The sequence below is a fragment of the Grus americana genome, chromosome 27 (assembly GCF_028858705.1).
Source record: "Grus americana isolate bGruAme1 chromosome 27, bGruAme1.mat, whole genome shotgun sequence".
Taxonomy (NCBI): Eukaryota; Metazoa; Chordata; class Aves; order Gruiformes; family Gruidae; genus Grus; species Grus americana.
In genome coordinates, this window is record NC_072878.1 from 2,449,946 (window position 1) to 2,474,743 (window position 24,798).

General features: G+C 54.6%; 2 protein-coding genes across 2 annotated transcripts; one reads left to right on the forward strand and one right to left on the reverse strand.

The window, feature by feature from the left end:
- The first annotated feature begins 2,010 nt into the window (after positions 1-2,010).
- On the forward strand, positions 2,011-7,855 carry LOC129196912 (uncharacterized). The gene is made up of 12 exons (XM_054804880.1): positions 2,011-2,089; positions 2,740-2,801; positions 3,251-3,404; positions 3,656-3,912; positions 4,303-4,388; positions 4,744-4,832; positions 4,946-5,063; positions 5,454-5,577; positions 6,400-6,528; positions 6,828-6,973; positions 7,113-7,238; positions 7,794-7,855. Exons 1-12 carry the CDS (start codon positions 2,011-2,013, stop codon positions 7,846-7,848), a joined length of 1,425 nt encoding a protein of 474 aa, XP_054660855.1. The 3' UTR covers positions 7,849-7,855.
- A 14,112-nt stretch (positions 7,856-21,967) lies between these two features.
- LOC129196913 (olfactory receptor 14A16-like) lies at positions 21,968-22,903 on the reverse strand. The gene has a single exon (XM_054804882.1). It carries the CDS (start codon positions 22,901-22,903, stop codon positions 21,968-21,970), a length of 936 nt encoding a protein of 311 aa, XP_054660857.1.
- Between the last annotated feature and the right edge of the window lie 1,895 nt (positions 22,904-24,798).

Genomic DNA, 24,798 nt, shown 5'->3' on the forward strand with positions numbered 1-24,798 from the left:
GGGGTGTCAGCGGGAGGGGGAAGGGTGTGTGTGAGGCAGAGGAGTGGGGGGAGGGGTCTGTGAGGAGAGGAGGGAGGGGGAAGCTGTGAGGGGGGAGGGGCTCAGTGAGGAGAAAAGGGGCGGGAAAATGGGCCACACGTGTGTTGTCTGTGTGTGTGTGTGTGTGTGTGTGCACCCGCAGGCGTGTGGCTCCCTGTCAGCACCACCGCCTGCCTGGCCCCGTTGCCGGGGGACTCCACCAGTGCCCCCCACCTCCAGGGACACCTGCCTGGGGGCTCCACACACACCCACCACGGCCACAGCCGCCTCGCCGGGGGCTCCACTGACAGCCCCCATGGCCGGGAGCTCCGTTGGACAGCACCATGCTGTGTCTGAGCCCCAAAGGCTCCCTAAATCAGTGTGTTGGATCCCCAAAGCTCCCAAACTCTGAGCCCAAAACCTCCCTACACTTGCCGGGGGCTCCACTGACAGCCCCCATCGCCAGGAGCTCCGTTGGACAGCACCACGCTGGCTCCTAAGGGCATCGACCACCACTATCACTGCAGCCACCAGCCTCTCCTCCATCACTTCCTGGGGAGGGGGCTCCCCAACGGGGCTCCCCATCCTCTGCGTGCTACCTTGATCTGTGGGGATCACAAAGGCTGCAGAGGACCCAGGACAGCCCTTGTCCTCTCTCTGGTCACAGCTGGACCTCAGTCATCCAGCTCAGTCCCAGGTGAGGAGCTTTGTCTGGGAGTGACTTGTGGGGTGAGAGCTGGCAGATGGGTGGGGGAGGTTGTCCCAAGAACATGTCCTGGTGGTGTGGTGTAACCCAGTAGGCAGCTCAGCCCCACACAGCTGCTCCCTCCCTCCCTCCCTCCCTCCCTCCCAGCAGGATGGGGAAGAAGAATCCAAAGGGTAAAAGTGAGTGAACTCGTGGGGTGAGATGAAGGCAGTTTCACAGGTAAAGCAAAAGCTGTGCACACATGCAAAGCCAAATCAGGAATTCCTTCACCACTTCCTAGCAGCAGGCAGGGGTTTAGCCCTGGGCAGGAAAACAGGGCTTCATCAGGAGTAACAGTTGCTTGGGAAGACAGAAGCCATCTTCCAAACGTCCCCCCTTTCCTCCTTCTTCCCCACAGCTTTTTTGCTGAGCATGACGTCATGTGGTCTGGAATATCGCTTTGGTCAGATGGGGTCAGATGTCCCAGCTGTGTCCCCTCCCAACTCCTTGCCCACCCCCAGCCTACTCGCTGGCGGGGCAGGGTGAGAAACAGAGAAGGCCTTGACGCTGTGTAAGCACTGCTCAGCGACAGCTAAACCATCGGTGTGTTATCAGGACTCTTTTGGTCACAGATCCAACACACGGCACCGTATGGGCTGCTATGGAGAAATTTAACTCCATCCCTGCCACAACCCGTGCAATAAAGCCCATCCTCCTCCTGGCACGCCAGTGGCACGCAGCAGAGAGGAGAGTTTGGGCACACTGGAGGGGCTGTTGCATCCCACAGGCCTTTGATCCCATCTCTTGTCACTGCCCGACTGCAGCCAGCCCCCAACCCCCACCTGCCCGGATGGGCTCCCAGCAGCAGAGACATGTTGGTGCAGGGGGCAGACGGGGATTTTGGAACAGGACTGGGGAGAAAGGGTTGAATGTTTCCCAGGACAAGAGTCGAAATCTCTCTCCTCTCTCCCCAGCTGTGCTGTCTCCTGCCTGATGTCATAATGCACCTTCAAATGATGCGGGCTGATGTCACAGGGGGATGCCCCACATCACAGGGAGGTCTCCCCAGCGCCACGTGGGTGCTGGCATTTCCCGGCGAGGCCTGGGAGCTGCTGGGCACTGCTCAGGGGCTCTCCACTGCTGCCCTTCGGAGCTGCTCCACAGCCAGGAGCAGGGTCAGGAGGCAGCGGGGCTGTGCTGGGGGACCCTCGCTGACAGGCAGAGCGGAGGCACGTCAGAGAGGAGTTTTGGGAGAGGAGCTGCGAAGAGCATCCCTTTCCCTGAGCTGAGGGCAAGCAGCCAGCGTGATGGAGGGCTGCTGCACCGTGGCCGTCAGCTTGGAGCTGAGCAGCTCGTTCCCCATGCTCCTGCAGCTCTCCACCAAGGGTAAGGGGTTTGGGAGCTCCTTCCCCAAGGGTTGCGCTGGGGCTGTCCGCTGTCAAAAGCTGCGGGGGGTGGCTGGACAGGGCTGGGGGCTGCCACAAGAACCCTGCCCGAGGGTCCCACAGGGCTCGGGGGACAATGTAGCAACCAGAACTCCCGGCTGCCTGCAGCCCCCAGGCTCCCATGGGCATGGCTTGGTCCCCTGGCGAGGGGGGCCACCCAGGGCCAGCTTTTCCTGGGAGCTGGTACCTCTTGGGGTTCTGGCTCTGGGATGAAAAGGGGTCCTGCATCCCAGGGGCTGGGGTGTCCTTCAGCTCCCACAGGGCTCTCGTGAGGCAGCTGGAAATGCCTCTGCTGTAAATCAGCCCTTGACTTTGAACTAGTCTCCTCTGGGAGAACCTCTGTTCCTTCCCTCTGGAGCCTCTTGTGCTGCCAGGCTGGCAGATCACATCCTGGGCTCTGGGGTGTCATCCCTTTCTGGGGGTTAGGTGGCCACAGCCCTGATCCGGAGCCCGTCCCACGTCCCCATTTCTGCTCCAGCCCTGCCCCGGGAGCAGAGTAAGGCGGGCAGTGTGAAATGGGGGCACAGCCCCCTTGCCGAGAGACTGAGCTGGCTGGCCTGGAGCCTGACCCCTCTTTCCCTTGCTTTCCAGAGGTTGTGGCTATCTGGGATGCTGTGTCCGCGTACATCCTGACACAGATGAAGCTGGACAAGGTGGGTTGGCCTCTTGGTCTCTCTTTGTCCTGGACAGCCTGGGCGCTGGGGAGCGATCCCTCCCTGAGCATCGTGGCCGCACACCGAGACGGCCTCGTGTACCCACAGCTGCTGCTTGGTCAACCAGGAGAAAAATCAAGTCTGGACCTAGTCTGAGGAAGTATTCAGTGCACGATGGGGCTTCACTCTTCCCTGTGGTCAGAGTGGAGAGACCAAGCAGAGAGACAGGGGATTATGCTGGGTGCATACCAAGGGTAACGGCTGGGAATCAGTCCCAGGTGTATTCCCTGGGCTGGAAATGTCTGGGATTTTCTCTGGCCAAGGGATGTGAGCAAGTATTTTGAGGAGGGGAAGAAAACAAATGGAGAACATGGGCCTGTTGCAAAGTTTTCACTTTACCCATCTCTGCAGTACTCACTCATCAGCCTTTGGTCTTTTTTCCTGGGCAGGGTGTCCTGCTCACAGGACTTGGGACCTTCGCTGTGCTCCGAGAGCAACTCCAGGGCAAAGAGGAGGCATATGAGGTTCGAAGACCAGTCTTCCAGCCGGACATCGATGCGTTGCATCTGGAGGAGCTGGTGTTCCCTACAGTGGTTATCCCTGGTGAGAAGGCAGTGGCCACCCTCCACTTTCCCCCTCCACGTCCGGGGGAGGATGTGTGCTCTCTGCTCTTTGGCAAGGGCTGGGAGATGTCGGGAATGGCCTCCAAAGGTCGGGGGACAGCTTGAGCTCCCCCAAAACAAACCACTCCCCGAGAGCTGTTTTATAAACGACCGTTTCCCTGGCATGTCGTTACGAATCTTACATGGAAATTTGGCCTGCTGTGGCAGTGACGATGTTCCTCCTCCTCGCAGGCAATGTCAAGATCCAGCCGCTGAACTACAAGTGGCTGTCGCGAGCCACCTGCTTCCCGCAGCACGTGGTGGCAGAGTGCGTGCGAGAGACCGTACGCTTGTACTCGTTCCAACTGCAGAACGGGCGGCGCCTCGCCTTCGCCTTCAAGGACATTGGCATTCTGTCCTGCAAAGACGACGTCCTGTGCATGCGGTTTTATTACAACTGTGTCACAGGGCTGGAGAGGAAGGCCAGCCGGATTGCGCTGCTTCGCACGGTAAGTTGCTCAGGTTTTGAGGGCTGCTTCCGTTCTTTGGGAGCTTATTGAAGGGCGAGCAAGCCAATCACCCTCGGCCAGCCTGGACATGGCAGGCCAGTCAAACACCTTTCCCCACGCTCGCCCCCGCTGACTTCTCCATTAGCAAAGAAAGTTTCTTCTGAGTTTCTGTGTCCTTGCCCTGCAAAAAGCCCGGCACTGTTATTGAGCAGTCTCAGCGTTTGCCGTGCAGCTTCTCCAGAGCAGAGCAAGGGCTAACGCTCATGGAGGATTTGGAAGACTGGTTTGGAGAAGTGGCTTTCTTTTGGAGCGGGAGACAGGTCTGCTTCCTTTGGGAGCCAAAAGAGAACTGCCTTGGAAACCTTCTGACAGCTCCGTGTCACTTTGCAGAGGCTGTGGATGCCAGGTGCAGAGGTCTCCGGTGGAGCAACCACCGCTCGGGGGATGCAGGCTGCGCCTGCCCAAGCGTTCCCGAGGTGAGTGCCTTTCCTCTGCAGCCCTCGACCAACCAAAGTCCTGAAGCGACTGGTTTCTGGTTAAATAACGCTGATCTGGGGCTACGCGTGTGTTCTCCTGGACCGACCGGGCATCGTGATCGCGTTTCTCACGCCCAGCCTGCCGTCATTGCCATCAGAGAGAACCAGCTGCACACGGAGAGGACCTTAAGCTACATTTTCTGGTGTTGGGGGCAGATTGCCAAGAAAACCTGTGCACGGCCACCAAGGAAAAGGGATGCCGTGCCTCGCACGACAGTCAGGAGGATTAGTGCTGGGGAGCTGCAGAGGGCAGGGGTCACCCTTCTTCAAGCCTGTGTCCCCATTTGCTTTCCAGGTTTGAGTTCCTTGTGATCAGCAGATCGGTGGCCAAGGCGTTCTCCACCTGGCACAAGAAGGCTGCAGGAAAGCACAGGATCAGCAGAGGTACGGGAACAGGTCCCGCTGTCCAGGTGGGCCCTGCCCCACACTGGGTGACCGCAGCCCCGTTAAAACGCACTCCCCACGGGGCTGCTCTGAAGAGCTTCCTTCTTTCCCAGCTTCCCAGGGGTGTCCTGACAAGCTGCTGCAGAGGCGCGTGAAGCTCTCCCTGCCCGTACTGCCAAGCCAGGGGCCAGGCACCAGGCAGCCAGACATGGAGAAGAAGACTTCTGCCAGGTGAGACCCTTGTGGGAAGAGATGAAAGGGGTCCTTTCACCCATGTAGGAGAGACATCCCGTTTGGACCCTGGCTGTAGGGACTCGGGAAGGTCCCTGGCACAGGCCCCATGCTTTGTATGAGCTTCTTTGCCCCATCGCAGGCCCCGTAGTGGGGAAGGTGGCGGACGTTGAGTGCTCCCCACATCGCTTTGCTTGCCCCCACAACAGACCTGAGGTGCAGTCCTCTCCCATCCGTCCGATGGGGCTCAGGAAAGGCTCCCCCTTGCCATGGGAAATGGCCCCACCTCCCCCGCTTCTTCTGCCAGCCTGGGGAGCTTTGATACCTGATGAAAGTGGGAGACCAAATTGCCCCGTGCTCGTGCCGACTCCTCCTGGTGTCTCTTTGCAGCGTGCTCCCGCCATGTCCAGGCAGCTCCCCCAAGACGAAGGAGGCAGGCAGGCAGGAGCCATTTCCTCCAGCCAGGCCCACCGCTGCAATCCCGTCCTCCGAAGGCTGCAAGAGAGCGCTGCAGGTACGTGCTGTGCCTTGCTGTAACTACCGTGCCGCTGAGACTCGGCTAAAGCCTCTTTGTGCAGAGAGCCGATCTGAAAGGATCCCTTGGCGTGCGTTCCTTGTAACCTGTCTGTCACCCCCTTCAGATCTTCTTCACAAAAAGGAAGGTGCTACACACCCTTCTCGCCTGTTATTGCCCCGGGGGTTCATAGACTCATAGAATCATTAAGGTTGGAAAAGACCTCTAAGATCATCAAGTCCAACCGTCAACCCAACACCACCATGTCCACTAAACCATGTCCCAAAGTGCCACGTCTACACGTTTTTTGAACACGTCCAGGGATGGGGACTCCACCACCTCTCTGGGCAGCCTGTTCCAATGCCTGACCACTCTTTGGGTGAAGAAATTTTTCCTAATGTCCAATCTAATCCTGCCCTGACACACCTTGAAGCCATTTCCTCTCGTCCTCTCGCTAGTTACTTGGGAGAGGAGACCAACACCCACCTCACTACAACTTCCTTTGAGGTAGTTGTAGAGAGCGATCAGGTCTCCCCTCAGCCTCCTCTTCTCCAGACTAAGGTTGCCATGAAACACTTTATTCTGGCCAGGGGCTATGGAAAATGTCCAAGTCCTTCCTAGGCGGTTGGCAGTGGAGGTCTTTGGTCACTCAGCCGTGCTCGCCATGCGTTGGCGTGACTCCACGGCCCCTGACCTGGTAGGGGCAAAGCGCTGCCAACCGACCGGCTGAGGCAAGGGGCACCACCACGGGTCAGAGCCGAAGGAAGCTGCTGCAGGAGCTGAGACTAATCCTGCCTGCTGCTGCGTTTCCATCCCCTCCAGGAGGTCTGGCAGCTGTCTGCAGAGTGGGAGCAAGTGAAGACGCGGTGGCAAGAGCGACGACAGCAAGCGAAGGCAGAATGGGCGGCGTGGGAAGCCTGGGCTGCAGGGGAGGATCGCCAGCCACCCCAGGTACGGGCAGTGATTGACACCGCTGAGAGCAGCAGCGACCCTCTGTGTCGGGGGTCTCCAGGGGGTTGGAGCAGGACTGACACCCAGCTGCAGGGCAGGGGTTTGCCTGCTCATCCCCGTGGGGGAGAGATGGGCAGCAGGATCCGAGGGGCAAAAGCAGCCATCAGCCGTGGTGACGGGCACGTGGTGCTTAGTCTGCCGGCTCCCAGGTCCTGCTGCAGGCTCCTTTCAAGAGGTCCTCTGGGGAACGGCACCTCTGTCTGCCGTCTGGTTTGCTGAGAGCATCTCCTCCTTGGCAGGCACTCGGCACTGGAGGCCCTTGGATTCCCCACCCTCCGGCCCAGCCCAGGAGAAAGGAGGTCAACGAGAGGTGGAGGAAGGCAGAAAACCCTCTCCCAGCAGAGGAGATGGCAGCAGCAGCCCAGCTGAAGAGACTCCAGCCTGAGTAAGTGTGCGCTGGCTCTGGACACAGCCTGGGGCAGTTGAGCAGCCATGACCCCGCAGAGATGTCCAGGTCCCCCATCCCTGCATCCAGGGCTTGCGTAGGACGGAGGCTGAGGGACGATGTTTCCCTGTTGTTGCAGCCACCTTTCCCCACGAGCGGTCCAGGTCCTCAACAGGCTGGAGCCGCACCAAGCGCGGAGGAACATTTTCAGGCACGTCGCTGAGAACAACAGGCGGCGTCAAGAGCGGCAGAGGCAGCTCCCCTGGTAACTATCTCCAAAAAGGCACGGTGCTTCCTCCGGCTGCAGGGCCCATCCCTCCACGGAGGGCAGCCCTGGGGGGAAAGAGGGCATTTCTCTGACAGCCCTCGTGTGGCAGAAGCGGGTTTTGGAGGGTGGGTTTGGGCTGGACCTCCCTGACACCCAAGGGGCACTGCCTGGGCACCCAGAATTGGCTTTCCATGTGGGATGTAAAAGTCCTGTCTGAAGACAGAGGGATCCCTCTGATGGCTGGCTCTCCCCTTTCCAAACAGAGAGCACGTCCTTCCCTTGCAGAGTCCTGCCCCAAGACACCTTGCCCCGAGGGGGGACACCTGTATGGGACACCCAAGGTCTCAGCTCCACCTGACTCAGCCCCAGGCTGACCAGCTGCACCTGGGACCTTCTCCTGGGCTTGGGCATCAGGGGCCTCTCCCACTGAAGTGACACCTTGAAGCTTCATTGCAAGCAGATGCCATCATGGGTGGCCTGAGCTACGCCTGCAGGATTTCTCTGCCTTCTCTCCGTCCATACAATCATTTGCTTTTCTTTCTTCCTCCCTAGCACTAGATGCTGGTACCGCAGCAGAGGGGAAGGTGCCGGGAGCGGTGGCTGTTAGTGAAGGCGCTTGGAGGCTTCTCAGCTGCCAAGATCCACCTCTAAAGACAAAATAAAGAGGTCTGGAGCTGTTCCCATCTGGACCGGCTGGTCTGTGCCTGGTGATGGATCCATCTAAAGGGATTGCACACACACACCCCACGTGTGATCCCAGAACTGCTCGCAGGGGCAGGAGGGAATAAAGTCCACGCACACCCCACAGTGCGAACACGTGCACATCCCAACACACAGGCAGGACGATGCAGGTGGTGCTCGCGCTCTCCCCGGGAAACCAGCACAGAAAGAACCAGTGAGAGAAGCCTCCTGTTCACAGCTCTGGTCCTCGTGGGGGACCTGAACCACTCTGGTGCCTGCTGGAAGGACAAATCCAGCAGGGATGGAGCGATCCAGGAGATTTCTAGTGCACATTTCCTGGCAGGGGTGGTGGAGGAAAGAAGGAGGGGAGGTGCTCTGCTGGGCCTGGCACTGGTGAACAAGGAAGAAGTGGTTGGGGATTTGAAAGGCAGCGGCAGCCTTGGCTGCAGTGACCCTGAGGTGGTAGAGTTGAGGATGGGGAGGGGAGGGAGCAGGGCAAAAAGCCAAGAGCACAGCCCTGGCTTCCAGGAGAGCAGAGTTCCACCCCGTGAGAGACCCCACCTCTGCTCCCTCCTGTGGCCAGGCCCAGCCTTGGGAACCAGCTGGTGGCCACAAGGAGACAAAACAAGGTGTGGGAAGAGTGGGGTGGGGAGGCACGGCAAGCATCTGTTCAGAAAAATTGGCTGCTGGTGTCTGCGTCTTCCCCAGACAGGGAGATTCCCTGAGCCGTGGCTGACAGCTCCGAGCGATAAGGGTGTAAATCAACTTTTGCGAGAAACTCCCTCAGAGCTAAAAACTGTAATGCTGCCTTTTTGAGGTCCTCCTTGAGTAAGTTCACGGGCAGACCTGTTAACATGTGCTGTTACCTTACTCAAAGTTGGAGGATTTTTGCAGGGAAGCACCCAACAAATGAAAACACGTCGGGGCTCTGGGCAAGTGTCTCGTAAAGAACTGTTTCAATAAGCCTTAAAATTGGGGGTGCCCCAACACCAAATCGATGGGGTACCCTATGCTCAATTAGCAGCGATAGTCCAGCAGAAAAGCAAGGAAAGAGCGGGAAAGGAGGGGCTGCTTAAGCCGCAGGAACAGTGTCCTTACAGTCCCCTGAGACAGGAACTGAGAAAAATGGATGGACAACATCAGGAGCAGGGAAAGGTGTGGCAGGGACCATACAGGAGCCAGCAGGGTCCCTAAACCAAGACTGGCTCTCCTTAAAGAATAACAACCTTTTACTCTCCCTTAAGGCCCTGAAAGCAGAGTCACTCGACTTTATGGTGGATACGGGAGCACAAACGTTACCCCAAAAGTACTGTAGAAGCAGGGGGATTCAATAGCGCAGTTTAGGTAACTTTGGGCTCAGCAATACCCACTTAGGGAGCTTTGGGGCTTAAAGCCAGTAATTCAGCATGGTTTTTGTGATCAGACATAACCATTTAGGGAGATTTTGGGCTCACATGCAGCTATTTTGGGAGATTTTTGGAGCCCAGGGAGCTTTTGGGCTGAGAAACAGCCACTTAGGGAGCTGTGGGGCCGAGAAACTGCCACTTCAAGCTATTTTGCATTCTGAAGCACTGATTTAGGCAGCTCCTGGGCTCAGAAACAGCAATTTCGTGAGCTTTTGGGCTTCAGAAAACCCATTCAGAGAGCTTTGGGGTCCTAAACACTGAGTTTGGGAGGTGTTGGCATCCTGATCTTCTTTTTAGGGAGCTCTGGGGCTCCGAAACACAACATCAGGCACTTTGTTGCTCAGAAGCATAAATTTAAGGAGCTTCTAGCAATTTTTTTGTAATCAGAAATAACCATTTAGGGAGCCTTTGGTCTCAGAGGCACCCATTTAGGGTGATTTTGGGCTCCGAAACACCCATTTAGGGAGCTTTTTCACTCAGACACACCCACTTGGGGAGCTTTTAGTGTGAAAAACATCCACTTCAGAAACTTCTGGGCTGAGAAACAGCCCCTAAGGGAGCTTTTGGGGTCTAAACCAGTGATTTAGGGAGGTTTTGGGGTCTAAACCACTGATGTATGAGGAGACAGTGGGGTAGCCCTGTATGTTAGGGAGTGCTTTGACTATGTAGAGCTTGACGATGGTGGTGATAGGGTTGAGTGTGTCTGGGTAAGAATCGGGGGGGAGGCCACCAAGGTAGGTGTCACGGTGGGAGTCTGATATAGATCACCTAAGTAAGACACACTTACATAGGGGCCTTGTTGCTCAGAAGCATAAATTTAGGGAGCTTTTGAGGTCAAAACCAGAAATTTAGCAATTTTTTGTGAAGAGACTTAACCATTTAGGGAGCTTTTGGTGTCAGACACACCCATTTAGGGTGATTTTGGGCTTAGAAACATCCACTTAGGAATCTTCTGGGCTGATAAACAGCCACTTAGGGAGCTTTTGGTTTCTAAACCACTGATTAAGGAAGCTTTTGGGGTCTGGAAAACACAGTTTGGGAGCTTTCAGGATCTAAAACAGTGATTTAGTAAGCTTTTGGTCTTCAAAACCATGATTTAGGGTAAGAATTGGGGGGAGGCCACCAAGGCAGGTATCACAGTGGGAGCCTGTTATAGACCACCCAAGCACGATGAAGAGTTGGCTGACATATTCTGTAAGCTGCTGGGAGAAGTCTCACGCTCGCTAGCCCTTCTTCTCGTGGGGGACTTCAAGTCAGCAGATGTGTGCTGGAAATACAGCACAGCAGAGAGGAAACAGTCTCTCCTCCTCACCGCCCGGGGGAAGGCGAGGCCTGAGGAAGGCCCTGGGTGCTGGGCTCAGCACGGGCGGTGTGACCGGGGGCAGAGCCCTGTCTCCTGCCAGGTGCCGGCCCGTCCGACACCAGCGGCTCCCGTCACGCAGCTCCTGGCGCCCAGGGCTGTGGCTGGAGTGCAGGCAGACCCGCATTTTGGGAAAGACTTGCCAAGGCAGAGCAAATCCAGGGCAGCTCCCTCCTGTCCCCTCCCCTCCTGTCATGTCCTCTGCCTCCCCTCCCTCCCTGAGCGGGCCCAGCCCCCAGGAGCGGACCGAGGGAGGGCAGAGCTGAGAGAACAGCTCCAGGTGAAATGGCCCTTCCTGAAGGCTGTGTCTGCACCGGCACAGTGTCCTGGCTGGCTGAGGTGTAGCTGCGGTCAGGGGGCGAGATGCCATGGCCGGCGGGCTGGGTTGGGTGAGCGCAGCAGGACAAGGCCTGTGCCCCGACAGGGCCCTTCCCAGGGCGGCCTGACTCCTCTGGGAAGGGCCTGGACAGAAGCTTCTGGCGTTGGACTTTCTTGCTCTGAAGGTGCCCGAACTAAACCCCCAGAAAGCTACAGGATCATGACAGGCAGCTCTTCCTGCCCAAAATCACCCCCCTCCATCAGCGGGACCCAGCCCCGGGGTCTGTGGCAGCACGGGGGGCAGCAGGCGCAGGGCAGCTCCGTGAGGAGAGGCCCGGGCTGCCCCAGAGCCTTGCAGCTCACAAACACCCATGTAGGGATTTTTTGGGCTCACAAACAGCAAATTAGTGAGGTTTAGGGATTCAAAGAAGACATTCATGGAGCTGTGGGATCAGACACAGCCTTGTAGGGAGATTTTGGGTTCACACACACCTATTTAGGGAGATTTTGGGCCCGGACAGCGCCACGCAGGGAGCCGTTAGGCTGAGAAACAGAAACTTAGGAATGTTTTGGGCTGAAAAACAGCCACTTAGGGAGCTTTTGGGGTCTAAACCACTGATTTGTGGAGTTTTTGGGCTGAGAAACAGCCACTTAGGCAGTTTGGGGCTGAGAAACTGCCACATAAGGAGCTTTGGGGCGGAGAATCTGCCATTTAAAGTGATTTTGCAGTCATTAACAGTGTTTTAGGTAGCAAATGGGCTCAGAAATGGGAATTTATTTAGCCTTTGGGCTTCAGAGGACCCCTTCATGGAGCTGTGGGATCAGAAACACCCATGTAGAGATTTTTTGGGTCAGAAACAGAAATTTAGTGAGCTATTGGGCATACACACACCCACTTAGGGAGCTCGTAGCCTGAGAAACAGCCACTTAGGGAACTTCTGGGCTGAGAGACAGCCACTAAGGGAGCTTTTGGGGTCTAAGCCACTGATTTCGGGAGCTTCTGGGATCTAAACCATTGCTTTACGGAGCTTTTGGGCTGAGAAATGGCCACTTAGGGAGCTTTTGGTTTCTAAACCACTGATTTAGGAAGCTTTTTGTGTCTGGAAGACACAGTTTGGGAGCTTTCGGGATCCAAAACACCAATTTAGAGAGCTTTGGGGCTCAGAAAGAGCAATTTAGTGAGCTTTTGGGCTTCACAATTTAGGGAGCTTTGGGCTCAGAAACAGCAATTCGGGGAGATTAGGACTAAACCGACTTCTTTAGGGAGCTTTTTTTCCTGAGAAACACTCATTTAGGGATTTTTTTGGCTCAGAAACAGCAATTTAGGGAGGTTTTGGGGTTCAAAGAAGCCATTCATTGAACTTTAGTACTCAGAAACACCCATGTAGAGGTTTTTTTGGGTCAGGAACAGCCAGCCACTTAGGGAGCTGTGGGGCTGAGAAACTGCCACTTGAAGCCATTTTGCAGTCTGAAGCACTGATTTAGGTAACTCCTGGGCTCAGAAACTGCAATTTCGTGAGGTTTTGGGCTTCAGAAAACCCGTTCAGGGAGCTTTGGGGTCAGAAGCACTCAGTTTGGCAGCTTTTGGGATCCAAAACCACAGCTGAGGTAGCTTTGGGCTGAGGAATACCCACTTAGGGAGCTTTGGGGCTGAAATCCAAGAATTTAGGGATTTTTGGGGGTCCAGACACACCCATTTTGGGAGCTTTTGCACTCAGACACATGTAAGGCGATTTTGAGCTCAGAAAAAACCCAAGTGAGGAGCTCTTGGGCTCCGAAAAAACAATACAAGGCGCTTTTGGGAGTCACAACAGCAATTGAGGGATCTGTGGGGCTTAACCCAGGAATTAAGGGAGCTTTGGGCTCTAAAAACAGATATTTTGGCAGCTTTGGGTCTCAGAAGCAGGGATTTAGGGAGCTCTTGGGCTGAGCAACACTCACTTAGGGAGCTTTTGGGCCTCGAAAACACTTATTTAGGGAGCTTTGGGGCTCTGAAACAGTGTTTTGGTAGCTTTCGAGATCCAAAACTTTGATTTAGGGAGTGTTGTGGCTCAGACACATCCATTTAAGGAGTTTTGGTGGTCAAACCTCATATATGGGGAGCTCTGGGTCTCAGAAACACTAACATAGGGTGCTTGGTTGCTCAGAAGCATAAATTTAAGGAGCTTTTGAGCTCAACCCCAGTAATTTAGCAAGTTTCTTTGTGATGAGAAGTAACCATTTAGGGAGCTTTTGGTCTCAGACACACCCATGTAGGGCAATTTTGAGCTCAGAAACACCCATTTAGGGTGTTAGCCCTTGTCTCAGACACACCCACTTGGGGAGCTTTTAGTGTGAGAAACATCCACCTCAGAAACTTCTGGGCTGAAAAACAGCCACTAAGGGAGCTTTTGGGGTCTAAACCAGTGATTTAGGGAGGCTTTGAGGTCTAAACCACTGATGTATGAGGAGACAGTGGGGTAGCCCTGTACGTTAGGGAGTGCTTTGACTATGTAGAGCTTGACAATGGTGGTGATAGGGTTGAGTGTGTCTGGGTAAGAATCGGGGGGGGAGGCCACCAAGGCAGGTGTCACGGTGGGAGTCTGTTACAGGCACATTCTGGGCTCTGCCTTTCAGGACTGGAACTGGTGGTGACAGCCCTGTCCTGTCCCCCTCCAGAGGCAGGAGGAGAAGATCATCCCTGGATGACCCCCCCCTACCCCCTGGGAGCCCTGGGCCATTTCCCTCTAATGATCAATAAACCCCTTCAGCAAAGCTATGCTCTGGGGGGGGTGTGTGTCCCTGTCCATGTCCCCTCTCCTCTGCCAGTGCCCCGGGTCCTCTCTGGCTGCACCACTGCCATGAGCAGAGCGGCTGAGGGAGCCCGGATGCCTGGGGTGTCTCTGTAAAGGAGATCCCCTTCCCACCCACCACGTGGCCCCCAGATAAGGGCAGATTAGGGCAAACTGGAGTGTCCCCCCAGGAGGCTGGGAGAGGCAAGGGGCAGACGGTGACAGCCCTTGGGGCACGCGGTGCTTTGGAGGCACAGCGGGAAACAGGTTCTTACCAGGGCTCCAGTGAGCACCATCCCCCACATCACACAACGGGGTGTCAGGGCAGGAGAGGAGCACGGAGAGGCAGCCTGGAGCTCCCCGCTCTGGGAGGGGTGGTGATTCCCTGCCCCATGGACTCAGCCCTCCTGGCTTCACAGGAGATTTCAGAGCCCCACGCTGGGCCCATGTGCCTTCCTGGACCCCCAGCCCCACACCCTTGTTGGGGGCACCCCCCATCACAGACCAGGAAGGCAGGTCATGGGCTCCAGACACTGGATGGACCTCTCCCTGTGCCTCACCATGTGTGGCCCAGCTTTGTGGGACTTTGTGTTCATTATCTCTCGGCTGTGGTTTTGTCTCTCCAGGCAGGCACTGAATTACCAACTTTTACATTAGGAATTGTTCCCTCACCCTGCATTTTTTGTCACATTTTTCCCTGCATGTGATGATCTGAAAGGGTCTTTTCCAATCTCAATGATTCTCTATGATTTCATGTCTTCAGCAGGGTCGCCTGCAGGGGAATATTTCCCAGGGGGCTGGGGGGACCTGAGAGTCTCCAGGGCAGCGGATCGCAAGCAGGGCTGATGGGCAGCATCATCCTGTGGCCTGTCCCTGGGCTGTAGGGTTGGGGCAGGAGCTGTCAGCTGGGAAACCAAAAAAGGGTTTCCTTTTTTTTGGAAGAAAAAAAGAAAAAGCGGAAGCCAGAACCCAAAATTTACCAAGGCACAGGCGTGACAGAGCAAACATGGAGCCAAGGAGAAGAACCCAGCCTCGCTGCTCACAGTAATTGGTGGGCCATGGAGAAAGCACAGGCACCACTTCCAGGAAGGTCAGCCTGGGCTCTGCAAGAGTGTGACCCAGGGGGACCCTGGCCTGGGAGGGATGCGGGAATCGATAGGGCTGTGTGAACCCGTGAGCGATGTGCAGGGGAAGGGGGAGCAGGAGGAATAAAGATGGGGATTGACAGAATCACAGAATCATTGAATACCAGGTTGGAAGGGACCTCAGGGATTCTCTGGTGCAACCTTTCCTTGCAAAAGCTCCGTCTAGACAAGATGTGCCAGCACCCCATCCAGGGTTCCTTTTGTTCCTGAAGCCATTAGAGCCCTCCACATGCTTCTGATCCACAGAGATTCCAACAAGAGATCCTCGACCTCACTCACCTTGTGAGTCAGTTAGAAGCAGCTGCTTCACAGTTCCAAGGTTATGGTGCTAAGCTTTCTATCTCTGCTGTAGGAGTGTCCAGTTTGGGGATCTTTTGGAACAAAGAAGAAATAGGTGGAGTTCTGGAGTCCGTGTCTCTGGAACTGTTCAGACAGCTTCCATTGGAAGAAGTCTTTTTGCACTGAAGCCCACTAGCATTTTGACTAACATCTGGCATGGTTTGCTGATGCAACAGTTAAAAAAAATAATGACACCTTCAAGTAATTACAAAAGCAAAAAAAATACTGCCAGACGAGCCACATTTTTATTATACCTTCTTTCTTTTCTGTCAGGTTTCTGCAGGCAAAAAATGGTGCAGATGTTTTCTTTTCACATGAGCTGCCTCAATCTTCATGCTTTTCTTTAGTATGCTTAGGTTATTAGCCTGCCTGTAAACTAATACGAAATTTAGTGTTGCAGCTCTTTTTTTTGCCACAATTTTGAAACACAGCGCCACGGGATGTCCTGTACAGGACAAGCATCAGTACAGATATCAGTGCAAGTCGGAGGAAGTCACCCCACCTGGCCTGAAAGTCGGGCAAGAGTTGTGATGCATTTTCCTGGGCTTTTCTCATATGCCAAAGCACGAGCTAAAAAGGTCGGGTCTTCCTGCATTTGCTCATGTTGTGTGAGCACAGCTCAGGCGGGTACCATGGATAAACTCTTCCTCAGTGCAAACCAACGTTTAAAGGAGTCCACCGTTCAGAACTCTTTCTGCAAACACACTTGTCCCTTTAGAAGAGTTACCCGATTTCCTTAGTTCTTCACGGCGATAGCTGGGCAAGAGCCTGACAGCACACGTGCCCGTCTGAAAGGCACAAGAGCAGCCAGCTTGGGAAGAAGTGAAGAGGTGATGGAAAAGACCTATGGGGGCTTTCAAACGCCTCCTCACCCCCACACCCCTTTATTCTAGCATCGTCTGACAACACTTGCAATATTACTGTATTTCTACATCTACCAAAAGTAGTAACGGAAGATGAAGGTTTACATGCAAACTGCGTGTAATTACAACATGAGAACTCCCAGACGGTCAAAGTTCTGGGATGACATCATACACAAACTGTAATTTTGGAAAAATACTGTCAACAGGCATCAGCAACTTCTTTTAGAGCCTGATACAGTTAATTCCCACTTGCAAAGTGCAGTAACTGACAACCGTTTTGGACAAGCGTATCTACAGGCAGTACATGGACATCTCCTGGCTTCACATCGGACTGTCCACTTCATGAAACACAGCTCCTTTGTGAGTGTGTTTACTATGAGCTGCAGAACTGTTACTTCACCTAGGGTATATGGTGTATGACTGTAGTACACACACACTTTTGGTTCCAGATGGACTTCCTTTGACAAAGTGTCAAAATAGTGTGTTTTTAAAGCTCATCTTCTCTCTGTTGCTCTCTATAGAAAGAGCTGAGAGCTAATACCAGAGGGAAGCACAACTCACTGTGCGAAGCTACTTCCATGAGAATAAAAAAAATTAAACCCTACAAGCCTAGAGGAAAATACAGGCTTACCTCTGCCTGTGAATGACCGTATAGCGTACGTGAAATCAATGTTAACGCTTCCTGCATTTTCTGCTTTCTTAAAGACAATGCCAAGAACCCACATTGTCACATAGCCTCTCCTAGCCGTTCCACAGCACGGCTGTTTACTTCCAAGTGTAACGAGGTCTTGACCTAATTTGCCTTGCCTTGTTCATAGGCATTGTCAACTTCCCCGTCACAAGTAAAAATATTCATAATTAGTATTTCCCTTCTTATGATAACATTTGCGTAACAAATACAGAAGGAAAGCCTATGTTTAATAGCTTTGCATTACATCTAAATCAAAACAGCAACTTCCTACATCTTTTCCCTATTGCATTGTACAACCTGCGCTTGAGAAAGTTTGCACAAAACAAGAATGGCTTTTAGAGCTTGCTAGCATTTGAGATCTTTCCAGTGCGCAGAAGGCCACCATCTGCCTTTCGCTGCCCCATTCTCCCGACAGAGGCGATAACGAGTGACATGAAGGACAATGTCCGTTGGATCTATCGGATATTACTAATATCCAATTCTTTTAGTCAACACTAGATATTTCTCAGTTGCCTGCATGTATTACTGAAAATTGGATCTCCCAACTTCAAAGCTGAGGAAAAAGGCACTTGGAGAGTTTTACTGAAAGAGTGATTATGTCCAAAAGAATCTGTCCCCCTTTTGGAATTTAAGAGAAATGAATGAAAATCTTATTTATCTCTCAAGTGTAGCAGACTGCCAGGCATATACCAAGAAGGGCTGTTAAGAGAGAAAGGAGCACACATGGCATGCTACCTATTCATCCATCAGCCTTCTGTTTAAATGAGAAGTCCATTGCAGCTTAATATTTTGCCAAGTCTTGCTACGATTTGTCCACCACAGTGAACAGCTCCAACATATTTCTGTTCTGAGAGATCCTAATTTTATACAAGAAGTTAACTGAGGTGGATTTGTTCTGGATTTTGTCACTTATTCGTAGCTTTACAAGGCTGCAAGCCATTTCTCTGGCATGCGCTGAGAGACAACGGGTAAGTTTACACAATTCCAGTTCAGGGAGTTGCCTTCAGCCATCAGGGCAGTGTAGGAGTGTTCCCTGTGAATGCATTTCCCCGACTCATGAGGTCAGCTTGTGTCATAGTTTTACCCCAACCAGCAACTGAGCACCACACAGCCGCTTGCTCACTCCCCCACAGCGGGATGGGGGAGAGAGTCGGCAGAGTCAAAGTGAGAAAACCCGTGAGCTGAGATAAAGACAGTTCAATAAGTAAAGCAAAAGCTGTGTGCACAAGGAAAGCAAAGCAAGGAATTCATTCCCCACTTCCCATTGGCAGGCAGGTGTTCAGCCATCTCCAGGAAAGCAGGGCTCCATCACGCGTAACGGTGACTCAGGAAGACAAACGCCATCACTCCAAATGCCATCACCCCCCTGTCCTTCCTCTTCCCCAAGCCCTTTATAAGCTGAGCATGATGTCATATGGTATGGAATGTCCCTTTGGTCAGTTGGGGTCAGCTGTCCCGGCTGTGTCCCCTCCCAACTTCTTGTGCACCCCCGGCCATCCCACTGGAGGGGCGGTGTGGGGAGCAGGAAAGGCCTTGACACTGTGTAAGCCCTGCTCAGCAAGAACAAAAACATCTCTGTGTAACAAAAACATCTGCATATTATCAACACTGTTTCCAGCACAAATCCCAAACATAGCCCCAGACTGGCTACTGGGAAGACAATTAACTGTGTCTCAGCTGAAACCAGGACAGCTCATGATCCAGCCTCTGGTCCACAGCAGCAGCCAGACCGACCCTGACCGAGTGGAGATTTTTCCAGCAGTGGCCAGAAGGGTGGTCGGGGCCTGGAGCACGTTATGTCCAAGGAGAGGCTGAGAGAGCTGCCCTGTTTTGAGAAATCCCTCAGAGCCAAACACTGGAGCCAGGGCCCGGGGGAGATGGTGGGATCTCAGCCAGTGGAGATATTCCAAATTTGTTGAGACAAGGCCCTGAGCACCTGATCTATCAGGAGCTGTCTGAGGAGGGGTTTGGACTAGAGCCCAATGAAATGATTGTCCTTTTTCAAATAGTCTTTCTGTGTGCCAGCCTTTCTGCAACACTGGCAGCTCCCACCCAGCTGAAATCACTTTGGGAGACGATGGTTCCCCTTTTGTACCCAGAAGAACCATTAGCGTGAGGACATCCCCCGAGGCTCACACGTGCAGCCAGCACAGCGTGAGGCACTCATCCCCAGGGAAGCATTCCTGGGCTGGTGCTCAGAACCTGCTGTGGGCTGAGGACCATCACAGCCCATCGCCAAGGGCAGCCTGTCCAGGATCTCCTGGGATTGTGCAGGCAGGCCATGGTGCCCAGCTCCAGCAGAGACACCCACAGCAGGTCCCTGCATGGGCTCAGAGCAGGGCACATGGAGACACCCAGCAGCCAGCGCAGAGGCAGTGTGGCAATGCCTATAGGCTGACAGTGGTCTGAAGAGCGTGGGGCAAGAAGAGGAGACCTCCTCAGTTGGGCTGGCCAAGCCCTGCTGCCCAACATGGCCCCCCGGCCCTGCAGTGCAGGCACTAGATAGAGCAGGGTGCGTTCTTGGGGTGGGGAAACATCTCCAGCAGCACAGTCCCCGTGGCAGCCCTCCATGCCTCCACCCGCAGCAGCCCTCCATTTGGCAGCCCCCCACCAGTACCTGCCCCTGCACAACCTCAGTCGTGTCCCATGCAGGTGTCAGCAGTCAGCCGTGCGGTGGGATCTGCAGGGTGTGGGACAGAAGAGAGACGGCACCGGGCTGGCCGTGCCCCAGGACAGGCACTGAGCCCAGCAGGAGGACAGAGCTGGCCCCACAACAAAGGTCCCTCCCCAGGGCTGGGTGTATGGTCAGCGAGGGAAATGGATGATGCGTGGGGCGGTTTCTCCCACTTGCCCTGGGGCAGCTTCCCCAGCGTGTCCAGGGAACATGGCACAGAGCAGCTCCTCTCTCCTGCACCTGTGATGACTTGCTTCCTTCTCGAGGAGATCAGGCTCTGCTCCACAGGCCCACTGGAGCAGGTCCTCCCCCTGGATGGTCACAGAGCTCCGATAACGTCAGGCTGTTCCTGTCCTGGGCACTTTCCAGTCCAGCCCATCCCCTCCCCGGCTCTCCCCCACCTTCCCTGCCCTCTCCCCAGCACAGCCCAGCAGAGCAGCCCAGTCTGGGCTGGCAGTCTGGGCTGCTGCAGAGCTCTGGGCACTCAGCCCACAGCCCCAGCCCCTCGGAAGGGCACAGCAGCTGCTGGGAGGCAGAGGGGGGTCTCAGCCTCCCCATCGGCCCCAGGCCTGCAGCTGGCCCCAAGTGCCAGCGCAGGCCACTCCCTCTCGGCCTCTCCTGCATTGACGCTGCAGGGGATCCCCAGCCCTGACCGCCTTTGCCCCACTCTGCCTCCCCGCCAGCCCTGCTCCCCAGGACACCAGCAGAGTCCTGGCCCTGCGGCTCCTCAGGCACCTCCTGCATCTCTTCACTCTCCTGCCCTGTGCCTGCTGCATCTTCACGGACTCCCACAGCACTGCAGAGTCTTTCTTTGCGGGTACCTGGAGTGAGTGCTCTGCCCTGGGGGGACTTCATCTCAGGGTCTTTCACCTTCTGAGTCTCCATTCACTTCCCACCCCGCAGTACCTGCAGTGTCCCCATCCTCTCCTGACCACGCCAGATTCCTTTCCACAGGGACGGACCTGTGCCATCAGCCCCGTCATACCTGTGACAGCCTGAGGAAGGGGACTGGGAGCTTGTGCACCATTTCCAATGCCCCTGGACACCAAGACGAGAGCCTTCAGCTAAGTGCTTGGTGTCTAACAGTGATACCATGAGATTATTTCCCCAAAGAGAAGGAGAAAACAAGGTGGAAGAGACTTCGGAAGTCCAGTTCCTCTGGCTTGTTGTGGTGGGTTGACCCTGGCTGGAGGCCAGGTGCCCACCAGGGCCACTCTCTCACTCCCCTCATTCACCAAACAGGGGAGAAAAGGTATAACAAAATGCTTGTGGGTCGAGATAAGGACAGGGAGAGATCACTCACTAATTGTTGTCACGAGCAAAACAGACCAAACTTAGAGAGGGAATTCATCTAATTTATTACTAGGCAAAACAGAGTAGAGGAATGAGAAAATAAAATCAACTCTTAAAACACTTCCCCCCACCCCTCCCATCTTCCTGGGCTCAACTTCACTCCCGGCTTCAATCTCTGCCCCCCTCAGCGGCACAGGGGGACAGGGAATGGGGGTTACGGTCAGTTCATCTCACGATCTTTCTGCTGCTTCTTCATCCTCAGGGGGAGGACTCCTCTCATCCTTCCCCTGCTCCAACATGGAGTCCCTCTCACGGGGTGCAGACCTTCAGAAGCAAACTGCTCCAGCGTGGGGTCCCCCACGAGGTCACAAGTCCTGCCAGCAAACCTGCCCTGGCGTGGGCTCCCCTCTTCACGGGTGCACCGGTCCGGCCAGGAACTTGCTCCAGCATGGGCTTCCCACGGGCCACAGCCTCCTTCGGGTGCCTCCACCTGCTCCGGCGTGGGGTCCTCCATGGGCTGCAGGTGGAATCTCTACACCCCCTCATCCTTCCTCCATGGGCTGCAGGGGGACAGCCTGCTTCACCATGGTCTTCATCATGGGCTGCAGGGGGATCTCTGCTCTGGCGCCTGGAGCACCTCCTCCCCCTCCATCTGCACTGACCTTGGTGTCTGCAGAGTTTCTTACATCTTCTCACTCCTCTCTCCAGCTGCAAAAGCTATCTCTCTCTAAGTGTTTTTCTTCTTCTTAAATATGTTATCCCAGAGGCGCTGATTGGCTTGGCCTTGGCCAGCGGTGGGCCTGTCTTAGAGCCAGCTGGCATTGGCTCTATCAGACACAGGGGGAGCTTCTAGCAGCTTCTCACAGAAGCCACCCCTGTAGCCCCCCGCTACCAAAACCTTGCCATGCAAAGCTAACACACTTGTTCTTAGCCACAACTCTATCAAGGAGAGCCCAGGCTGCAGGCACCTCCCTCAGGAGATCCCCTTTTATTGCAGAGAGGCTATTAGGAAGGCAAAAGGTGACACATGGCTCTTCAAGGATCAGACACAATAGGACAGAGCCTCAAGAGAAGTGCTATGAACCCAGGCAATTACCTCTAATGATTATTATCAGAGAAAAAAACCAAAACCCGAGGAGAGGCATAAAATATACCCTGGGCACTCTGCAGAGAAGGGGAGACAAATTACTGTTGGTGGTGCAAGGTCCATTGGATGAGTTTCCTCAGGGCCTCCTTGAGCTCCTGGTTCCTCATGCTGTAGATGAGGGGGTTCACTGATGGAGGCACCACTGAGTACAGAACTGCCACCACCAGGTCCAGGGATGGGGAGGAGATGGAGGGGGGTTTCAGGTGAGCAAATAGGCCAGTGGTGACAAACAGGGAGACGACAGCCAGGTGAGGGAAGCACGTGGAAAAGGCTTTGTGCCTTCCCTGCTCAGAGGGGATCCTCAGCACAATCCTGAAGATCTGCACATAGGACACCACAATGAAAACAAAACAGCCAAAACCTAAAAAACAGCTTAAAATAAGAATCCCAGCTTCCCTGAGGTAGGTGTCTGAGCAGGAGAGCTTGAGGATCTGGGGGATTTCACAGAAGAATTGGTCTACAGCATTACCCTGGCAGAGTGGTATAGAAAATGTATTGGCCGTGTGCAGCACAGCATCGAGAAACCCACTGCCCCAGGCAGCTGCTGCCATGTGGACACAAGCTCTGCTGCCCAGGAGGGTCCCATAGTGCAGGGGTTGGCAGATGGCAATGTAGCGGTCGTAGGCCATGACAGTGAGAAGGGCGTACTCAGCTCCAAGCAGGAAGACAAAGAGAAAGACCTGAGCAGCACAGCCTGCATAGGAGATGGTCCTGATGTCTAATAGGGAATTGGCCATGGCTTTGGGCACTGTGGTGGAGATGCAGCCCAGGTCGAGGAGGGAGAGGTTGAGGAGGAAGAAGTACATGGGGGTGTGGAGGTGGTGGTCGCAGGCTATGGCAGTGATGATGAGGCCATTGGCCAGGAGAGCAGCCAGGTAGATGCCCAGGAAGAGCCAGAAGTGCAAGAGCTGCAGCTCCCGTGTGTCTGCGAATGCCAGGAGGAGGAACTCAGTGATGGAGCTGCCATTGGACATTTGTGGTTCCTTGGCATGGGGGCTGGTTGAACAAAATGAAAGGACAGGGAACAATTAGGACATCTTCCTCTGAACAAAGCCACTCCATTTCTCATATAAACACCCCCCAATTGAAATGCATTTCCTTTCTCTGGTTTCTGCTGGCTGAGTGTGTTGTGAGGAGCTGAGGAGTCAGCTGTGCTCAGCTGCAGTGGGTACGTGGAGCTGGTTTGTGACACCTCCAATGTTCACAACCGAAGTTAGATGTAATCCACCTTTAATGGAAAAATTAAATCTCTGCACTCATGACTCAGAAGAGCGCAGGCTGCCGAAGACAGGCTTAGCCTTTCCTTAGAAGAATTTTGTCTGTGGTTTTTATTTTCCACCATCACATCTGGGGAGTGTTCTTTTGAGGGGTAGAAATACTCATTTTAGGATGGAAAATGGGAACAGGACAGCAATGGGAATGTGACAGGACAGGCAAAAAGGCTCAGCTCTTTGTAGCTTAGTGCAGAGTCAGGAGAGATGCAGTGTCCTTTAGACTGTTACCCAGCTGCCCTGCACTTTTCCTTGTGATGCCTTGAAGATGACCTCACACACAAATTACATTTTAAAAAAACACCAAAACTAGACTGTGATGAGAGATGGGGAGTCCTGGTTCAGAGCAGATCTGCAAACGGTTCTTTTTTCCCAGCATAAAGGTGGAGTTGTGATTGAGAGAGAAGGACACAGCCCCTCTCTGAGGGAAGCAAAGGCCTCTGAGAGGAGAGAACTGACCTCCAAGGGAAAGCTCAGCACTCCCTGGGATCCTACAGCACAGCCGTGCTCTTCTGGGGCAGCTCCCAAGCCCAGCAGCACAGGCAAAGCAGACAGTCCGATGTCCTGAAGATGGGATGTCCTAAAGGCAGAGTCAGCTCATGGCTCAGCAGACAACGCCCAGCAGACATCTAGAGTGAGGGACCACAAGAGAGCAGCCTGAAGGCAGCCTAGCCCAGGGCTTGGCTGCAGTTTCCTCCCACTCCCTGCCCATGTCTCTGCTGCCTGGAGCTGTCCCTGCCAGGAGCTGGTGCTCTGTCCACACCTCTCCTCCCTGTCCCTGTGCCCAGAGCCCATCCCACCCTCTGTGTGCTCAGCTCTGCCTTGCAGACCCCTCCTGGCACCAGGGCACTGCCCAAGGGGATCTCCATGCTCCTTGAAAAATGCCCTGGGAAATGTCCCAGGGGTGATCTGGAGCTGTGATCAGCCCTGACCACACAGCACCCTCTCAAGAGCAGAAGGACCCTGCCCTGCCCTTCCAGGGGGTCGCTCCTTCCACCCACAGCTTCTCCCTGCAGTGCCCTGGGGAGCTCCCCGGGCAGGCTGAGAGTTGACACTGGAAGGCAGAAGATTCCCCTGGTGTGCAGAGACCGTCCTCTGAAGTACAACCCTGGGCACCTCCAGCTGAAAACTGTGGCTACACAGCTATTCAACATTGCCTAAAAAAGCCCCCTCCTTACAGATCCCAGGAGCTGTGAGCTGTGCCAGCTTGAGGAGATGCCTCCAGGAACTACAGCTGCATTGCCCTGAACCCAGAGACTTACCGTGTCAAGGGCTGCAAATCTTTCTCTTTTCAGCTCTCAGTCAGCCTCCCAATCCTGACCGCCTTTAAGCTCTTCATCTGCCTTGCTCATCTCCCTGAGATACCCTGGCAGTGCCCTCAGCCCTGCTGGGCTCTGCAGAGGAGCTGCTCCTGGCCAGAGATGTCTCTCTGCAGCACAGCCCACTTGCCATGAGCTCCCTCCATCCCAGGAGAGCAGCAGCAGAGGACCAGCCCAAGGCGGCATGTTAATGACCCCTCTGGTGGGTTTGGGGATGAGTCCATGAAGGTCCGACCCTGAGAGGAAGCTGATGAAACCTCTCCAGAAGTCACAGTCCGA

Excerpts from the sequence above, each read along its gene's own strand:
- LOC129196912 (XM_054804880.1), top strand. The coding sequence starts at position 2,011 with ATGGAGGGCTGCTGCACCGTGGCCGTCAGCTTGGAGCTGAGCAGCTCG. Across the intron at positions 4,833-4,945 it reads AAAGCACAGGATCAGCAGAG|CTTCCCAGGGGTGTCCTGAC; the intron begins GTACGGGAACAG and ends CTTCTTTCCCAG. Across the intron at positions 5,578-6,399 it reads GCTGCAAGAGAGCGCTGCAG|GAGGTCTGGCAGCTGTCTGC; the intron begins GTACGTGCTGTG and ends CATCCCCTCCAG.
- LOC129196913 (XM_054804882.1), bottom strand. The coding sequence starts at position 22,903 with ATGTCCAATGGCAGCTCCATCACTGAGTTCCTCCTCCTGGCATTCGCA.